Genomic DNA, 7,948 nt, shown 5'->3' with positions numbered 1-7,948 from the left:
GGATCTGCTGCATCTGCTAAGTGCCAAGTGAGGCCGCCGACGGGAGGACGTACGAGTCCTTGACAACAGCAGAGAAACGAACAGTTCTCTAAGGCAACGCAGTTCTCGACACCTGGACAAGCACCTTTATTTGGTTCAGGAACTGCTTGCAGAATCAGAGAGGCTGGAAATCACGCGAAGAAAAATCACCGAGACTCAACTGTCCGCGCTGAAACATTTCACCCAAGGAAGTGCACAAACACTGAAACACAGCACTGGGAAAACCACAGCTAAAAGTTACCAACTCCAGGTACTCCACAGCAAGAAAACTGCAGTTTTCACCCTCATCTCGCGCCAGGACCAGCAGGGTAGGGTGGAAACCTGCTTCCTACCGCATTCTTATCTCATCTTTCATCAGCTTTTACCCGGATCTCGCCGGAAACCAGCCAAATAAATCCAGCGCTGCTGATGGCCGGCTGCATGCAGTGAAGACGCGCTTTGGCCCACCGTATCATGGTCCAGCCCGCCGCCTGCTGCTTGCTTCCAACAACTGGCCTGAACCTCGATCTGATGTGTCTGTTACTACTCAGCATCATGCAGCAAGCAACGGCACCAGCCACCACCAGGCTTTTGCAAACCCAACAAACAGGCAAAGCCACGGCAAACAGAAAGATCCGATCACCATACAGGGAGAAGACACAGATCTGACAGAGGATTTAAGCTGTTTAGGAATGGTTCACTTTTTCATTCGACGCGACTTCGACTTCGATTCAGAGTTGCAGGAGAAAAGCTAACTGCACAAGGCAAAACACATGTACCAAGAACTAGAACAGACTAGGAGAATACTGACATTATTGTTTAACTCTATTAAACGACTAGCGAACGGATATGGTTCTGAAAACCCTGAGCAGGACTCTGTAGGTGTCTCAAACTGTTAAAAGACGAAAAGCTGGCTGGTTCTGTCGAAAATCAAACCCTGACTGAGACTGGAAACACCAGTTCTTGTAAACTTTCCCTTAGCTACATTGTTCTTTTTTCTTTTTGGCGGTAGGTTGAGCCGTCTTGTTGTCCCAGATCATGGCATCACGCCATGGAACCCAGCGGTTTGCAGGAGCACGGACTTGATCTCTTCTGGCAGAAGCCCAGGGCCTTCGTTGCATAGCTGCAGTGAGGAAAACAATAAGGGTCCATGTCAGTTTATTTTCATGTGGCAACAAATAACAAATTCCAAATTTCAAGCCGTTAGAACATGACAGCTTGTTCATGATCTTCACCGTCCTTTTGGATAGCTATGTAAGTGTCAGATTCTGACAGTGAGAATGACAAGAAAAATATGTGCAATTGTATTGTACATTACCTCAGCCTTGAAGATGTCCAAGGAAAATCCATTGAAGCAACTGATAACAGCTTGCTGGACATCGAGACCGAGGCCTTCGATCTCCCTCATAGCAGAAAGCAGAAGACCAGGCCTGCGAGCGCAGAGCATGTGGATGTTGACTGCCCGGCCTTCCCTCATCCTAACCTCCACCTGTTGCAGCAGTAGAAATGGTGCAAGTCAGCTAAATGCTTCAACCAGTATGACAACAGTGACACAAACTGATGCATAAATCATCCATATTACAGCTGAAGCTATATTCTGTTTAACCAAAGAACATGATACCGTGTCATGACAAGTTCTGTCACACCATTCCATATGAAGGAAAGCTACAGATAAAGTGTGGATTCAGAGAGAACATATACTGACCCTTGGTTGCTGAGAAGTATGGCTAGGCAATGCACTTGGGCACAGCTCTTCCTTCACACGAGATGGCAGAGTGGGCAGCGTCGGAGTCAGAGGGTGGAAGCTTGTGGGTGTTGGAGGCAGTGAGGCTGTGGAAGGGGATGACTCCAGCTCATTCTGAAGATCATTGATCTTCTGCAGCAGCTCCTTCAGGTACTCGATTGCGTCGCCAAGAATGGAGGCCCTGTCCATCTACCAGTTGCAAACAGAAACAATCAGTTCATTGGCCGGTCAAAAGGAGCAAGTAACATTAGTGATATGATATCATATAATAAAGGATGTACCAATAAGACTAAAGGTGAAGTACTCAGCGCAAAACAGATAACTGAAACTAGTCATGCAGAAAGCACTATTACACCATAACTGATGCCTTTCTGTTTTATGGTGGAAAAAAGAAAGAAAGAAATTCTCCCTTTGATCTGAACCAAATTGTAACAGCAGAGATGTAGGGAAGATCTTGTATTGTATTTGTGCAAGCTGTTGCATGATTGACTCGAAACAGAGAAAGAGGCACTGGAATCAGGCAAAGGACACTGATGGATAGTGATCTGTATGCAGGACAGATTATGAACAGAGATCATGGACAGATTGAATCTAAATTTTGCTATGCTAGTCATGAAGACACTCGACAAAGAGGTTCCCTTAACCGCAACAATAACTGCAAGAAATAGAACAGGAGCTAATTTTCTAAGAGAAAAGAAAGAAATGCACATAATCAAAGTCACAACCTAAACCAAAGCACTACCCATAGCATCATCAAAACCTAAACAGAAATTGAAATGGTAGATGCTAATCCATATATCTTTTTGAACTAAAGGATGTGCAACTTATAGAACCTAGAAAGCTAGGCTATCCCTAGATGAACATAGAAAAGTCTTAAATGGCTAAATCCTGCACACACATCTGCCATCTTGGTAAAATTTGCACCTGAGATGTGCGTACCAACAGTTCATGACAAAAAATTCATCACAACATGGACAACAGCTTGACAAAATCAATAGCATAAACATACCAAAATGACATGAACACACGTTACAATGCCAGAGCCTCGATGCTAACCATGTGAGAATTCTTCTTATAAAAAAAAAAATCACCTTGCATCTACAATTCTAAGGGAACAACTACACCTTATATGAGCGACATCTCTACAAACAATTTACTGCACCATGGAGTACACTAGCTTCACATATCAATTCCATGAAACATCTACCAATATAAGCAAACATAGTAATGCTAGATGCTAATTGCTACCAAAACGCGGAGAATTCAGCTAAATTACGACCTACAATTCACAGTAACCGATTAACAAATAGATGCAAGGGTACAATTCTCACCTTGCTGATCTTGGGCACGACAGACCGGAGCATGTAGAGCCGGTCATTAAGCTTCTTCCGGCGACGGCGCTCCGCCATGAGGTTCTTCGCCGGCAACCCCTTTCTCTTACCCTTCCCGTCGCCGGTGCCGCCGCCTGTCACCGTGCTGTTGGCGTTGGAATCCTTACCGTCCTTCTTTTCACTATCCTCGACGCCCCTGGCATCCTCCGAGTCGTAGTTGAGCCCGGACGCGTCGATGCTCCAGCCGTCATCGTCGTCGGCGTCGTCCAGCACCGTGTCACCGCCACCGGCCGACGAAGCTCCCGCAGCCGCGGTGATGGCCTCCGCCTTGCGCTTCTTGTCGTCGTCCTCCTCGCCGGCGTTGCGGCGGAGCGCGCGCTTCTGGAACAGCGTCGGCTGCGCGCCCACGGGCGGGAAGATCTCCAGCGGGCGGAGCACAGCAGCCTTCCCGCGCCCAGAGAACGGCGCCGTCAGGGACACCGAGGCAGGAGGGGGCGCCGCGGAGGAGGAGCCGGCGCCGTTATTGAACACGTCGAACCCCCCGAGGCCGCCAAAGTCTGGCATTTGTACCGGCGCTGTGCCGAAGCCACCGAATGAGCCGAGGAAGCCGGCGTTCCCTGCCGGTATCAGGGAAAAGGACGCGGAATTCGACGCGTTCCCGGCGCCCGCGAATGGGACCAGGTCGCCACCGGCCCCGCCGCCGAGGCCGAGGTCGAACCCGTGGACGTCGAACGTCGCGGTGCCGCCAACGTTGAAGAGCGAGAACATCTGCGACCCGACGCCGGGCGCCGGCGCCGGCGGCGCCAGGAGCAGGTGCCCCTGCGCGCCGGCGGCGGCGGCCGCAGCCACTGGGTCGAAGCACCAGTCGTCATCGAACACCGCCGGCGAGCTGAAAACACCACCGACCCCCATGGCGGCGGCGGAGGCCAGGGCCAGGAGGTTCTGCTCCTCGTGCCCCTGCGCCGGCACCGTCACCAACCCCATGGGCGTCGGCGGAGGCGCGTGCTGCTGCTGCTGGTCGTCGACGTTCTCCGGTACCCAGAGCGGGTTGCCGAACTGCGGGAGCATGACGGCGCGCGTTCCTCGCTTTCTTGGGGTGGCAGAGCTGCAGAGGACAGCGGGCGGACCAGCGGACTCGTCTGAGTTCTCTGGCAGAGCAGTGCGGCAGTGCCTGTATATGTATGGAGCCGAAGTACTGTGTACTGGCACCGTGGAGAGTGGACAAGCGTGAAAAGACGAGACTGCCCTTCAGTCTGAAATGCCTCTTTTGCTTCTACTTGGGCGTGTTTGTTTCGTGGCCTCTCTCACCACTAATCCGGACCATGCGTTTAAGATCGGACGCTTGAGACGATAATTACGCTAGACGATGGAGAGTAGACAAGCATGAAAAGACGAGACTGCCCTTCAGCCTGAAATGCCTCTTTTGCTTCTACTCGGGCACGTTTGTTACGTGGCCTCTCTCGCAAGCAATCCGGACCTTGCCCTCAAGATCGGACGCTTGAGACGATACTTGTGCTACACAAGCTTGCATCGAGGACAAGCAAACATGCCACTACTCTAGACAAAATTGTTCGGCTCTAGGATAGAAATTAATAATGCCAGCTTGTATAGGCGTCATACTGATAGACTAGCGTTAAGTTGTGACAAAATAATATGGCGACAAAAAAACGTAAACTAATTCTAGTAAAAATATATAACATTCCAAGAAATCGCTTTGCTGTGTATCTATATCTTTAGATGTAAAGTATCGGTTACTTGTTTAATTAAAGCATGGAGACAAATAAGCGATATTACTAAAATACACCACCTTGCTGGCCTATGTATTGTAGGTTGTTGGTGGAGGAAAATACATCATGTTGATCACCTAATGTTGTAGGATTTGTCATCCGATTAGAGATCAATGTATCACGCAGGACAAGAATTTATATTGGTACGGGGTACTCTACAACCAGTGTAAAACAACTTACTTATACATCATGCGCTAGGAGTGGGGATGCTGATAATATGCGGTGGAATGGTACGAACCAGATTGTCGATCAAGGGGACCCTACACCCCCTTGTATAGTCCGGGGGTAGGGCTTACATCGAAGAACCTTGATTGGATCCGATTTGTCCTAGTTTATTACAATGAGGAATATGGTTCAAATCTAGTTAGATCTTTACAGATTCATTGGCTTCTAAGCATATCTAGTCGATGTCTTGTCTACTGAGCTGTTGAGATACTCCATCCGGTTGAGGTCTCCCGATGCTGCGGGTCATCGGTCTTTCGAGTATGGCTCATTGTCATAACCCAAAAACCACCCAAACAAAACTTTACTAAATACCCTTGTTAAGGTTAAGTTGAGCTTCCATCCTAACCCTCTAGCTTCAACCTGAGGTGCAACCAGGAGAAAGCCTCCTACATCCCTATGTTTGGACAAGATTCGATCCTTGGTTCGACCTCATGATGCATCTTTATCGACCATCCCCTATTCCTAAATGGTTGTCCTTAGTCATTTGACCCTAACCTTCTCAAGAATGATACTTGATTTTTGAACCAAGGAACCCTAAGTGGAACCTTGCCCGACCCAAGATCCTCAAGCATTCCCTCCAATTCGAGCCACAAGGGAGTAGAGCCTCAAGATCTCACCAACATGTGAGCAAGGTAGAAGCAAGTGATGTATGCACCTAAGTCAAAGGGGGTCAAAACAATCACCAAGGGCCGCCTTTTTGCTAAAGAAGGAGAAACCCATCAGAATGACTTGAGTCGAGAGTTGCCCAAACATCAGAGGACCCACCACATATCATGGATGTGTCCTAAAAGCCTCTCCAAGTCAACCAAGTCAAGAAGCTCAGCAATATGTACATTTAGGGTTTAGTAGATGGTCTATCCGTAGTATCCCTATGCACTGTTCGCTAGCCAGCCAACCAACAAGTTAATCAGTCAGCCTATCAGAGTTTACATAGCCCTAATGGACTATCTTTCACATCACACTGACTATTCATCACATCACAATGGAATGTTCGTTAGGACACTAGTGGCACTACAACATGCAAATGTTGTGTTGTCACCCTTTCCATCCCCTTAACCCCCACCTATCAGCTCATGGAGAGGGTGCAAGACCACTAGATCAGCCCCCTCTCCACTCATCTCATTACCACTCTTTTCTCTCCCTCTCTCTATACTAAGAACAAGATTAAAAGAAGAAAGAACATGAGCAAGGTGAGTGAGATAGATCGAGGGTTGGAGGAATGCTCACGAAGGCATGGTGAAGAAGATGAATCTCAAGAAATCAACATAAGCTAGAACAAACCCTAGTGTGAGCTCATGATCTCTCTCTCAATCTCTCTCATGGTTCATCTCAAATCTCTAATCCTTCTGTGTTTTCATGAAGGAAGTGCCTCTCCCTAAGTGATCATCTTCATCCTCTTCTTCCTTGGTGTCTGTTGACGGTAGTTAATGTCAATAATAAACCATCAATATACCCAGCATAAATGATTAAAATGGATCCCCAACATAGGTGTAATGTTTTAAACTAATGAGTTCCACTAGTTTTGGTGAATTCATGACTGTAGGAGGATTTAATTAGAAAACCGTCAAGGAGGACCTATTCGTCAAAGGAAATCATGATTATCCATGACGAAACTGACTTAGGAAAGACTCCAGAACACTCCATAAACCAAACCACCGTGACTCAGCCTAAGAGGCCAACATGTGGGGTCGGCTGGCCCTACCCATAGGCCGGCCGACCTATGGGTCCCACATGTTAGCCCCTCCTTCGAACGTCGGTTCTCCACCGCCTTAAAGATCAAATCTACGTCGTTGCTCAAGGTTGGTTTGATCCAAGGGTCCAAATTTGACGTGGCCACCTATATATATGCCCCGGTACCTTCTCTAGCAGGGTAGATCCTGAAATTCAGAAACCCTAAGCCACAATTCCTATCCTCATCACCAGGATCAGAGCCAGCAATCAAGAGACGATTAGTCCTCCAAGTTAGGATCTAGTCTTTGTAATTAGAAATAGTGAGAAAGAGAGTGAGGGAAGAGTTTGGAGGAAGTGCCAGCCTATCGATGCTCTCTCTATGGCTTGTACCTAGTGGAAGCAAGTTCTATTTGAGCTTGCTTCTGAGATTCCTCTGGTAATCAACTTCTAATTAAAGTAAGTATCGTGTTTATATTATTCATCAGGTTTGTGACTCTTTATGAGTACTTTAATCCTTGTCGCTCTTGGGTTAGAGTAGTATTCGTAGTGTAAGCGTGGCGCTTAGACACGGTTACTCATGAATGTACCCTACATTCTGGATCAGTGGTAGATCACAAGGGTGACTATAAAGCCTCGTTGAGTGCTTTGTAGACCATCTCTCGTTTGTAGGCCGAGCAGGACCTACTTACTAGGAAAACATACTCTGCATGTGTTTCTCCTTACTAATATCCCCATTTGAACAGTAGAAGACATAACTTACCAAAGTTAGAACTAGAAAACTTTAGTGAGTCCCTCTACGCTCCTATTTATCTTAAGCCTTGTTGCTACTCTGGGTTAAGTTAAGACTTAGTTAAATTCACACACGTTTCCTTGAGTTCGATATTCTAGAATACTTTCCGGTGAAGTGCTACATCGGTATCCATGCGCTTGTGGATTTATTTATGTGTTTAAATATACCAACTGTGTCCTCTCCCTCATGGTTGTGGGGAATCCATGAAAGGTGAGCTTGAGCATGAATGCTCTAGATCTAAATTCCCTACAAGTAAGCTCTTCATCCCTCTCTTGTCTCCATGTAGCTCAATCTTTGTGTTGAAGATAAACACCATGCATGTCTGAAAGGATCTAAACAATGCCTAAGGGGGGGTGAATAGGTGTATCTAAAAATTTATGTG

At 47.3% G+C, this 7,948-nt stretch overlaps 1 protein-coding gene across 1 annotated transcript; it reads right to left on the bottom strand.

The window, feature by feature from the left end:
* Positions 1-823: 823 nt before the first annotated feature.
* On the bottom strand, positions 824-4,214 carry LOC136482336 (transcription factor SCREAM2-like). The gene is made up of 4 exons (XM_066479542.1): positions 3,094-4,214; positions 1,724-1,951; positions 1,337-1,507; positions 824-1,141 (listed from the first exon to the last, which is right to left on the bottom strand). Exons 1-4 carry the CDS (start codon positions 4,159-4,161, stop codon positions 1,055-1,057), a joined length of 1,554 nt encoding a protein of 517 aa, XP_066335639.1. The 5' UTR covers positions 4,162-4,214; the 3' UTR covers positions 824-1,054.
* Between the last annotated feature and the right edge of the window lie 3,734 nt (positions 4,215-7,948).

Source organism: Miscanthus floridulus, chromosome 9 (genome assembly GCF_019320115.1).
Source record: "Miscanthus floridulus cultivar M001 chromosome 9, ASM1932011v1, whole genome shotgun sequence".
NCBI classification, from domain to species: Eukaryota; Viridiplantae; Streptophyta; class Magnoliopsida; order Poales; family Poaceae; genus Miscanthus; species Miscanthus floridulus.
Note: the sequence above shows the minus strand (reverse complement) of the source record. Positions and strands in the feature narration are given on the sequence as shown.

Coding starts and splice junctions, on each gene's coding strand:
- LOC136482336 (XM_066479542.1), bottom strand. CDS start 4,161: ATGCTCCCGCAGTTCGGCAACCCGCTCTGGGTACCGGAGAACGTCGAC. Junction 1,508..1,723: donor ATACTTCTCAGCAACCAAGG/GTCAGTATATGT, acceptor CTGCTGCAACAG/GTGGAGGTTAGGATGAGGGA. Junction 1,142..1,336: donor TGGACATCTTCAAGGCTGAG/GTAATGTACAAT, acceptor TCCTCACTGCAG/CTATGCAACGAAGGCCCTGG.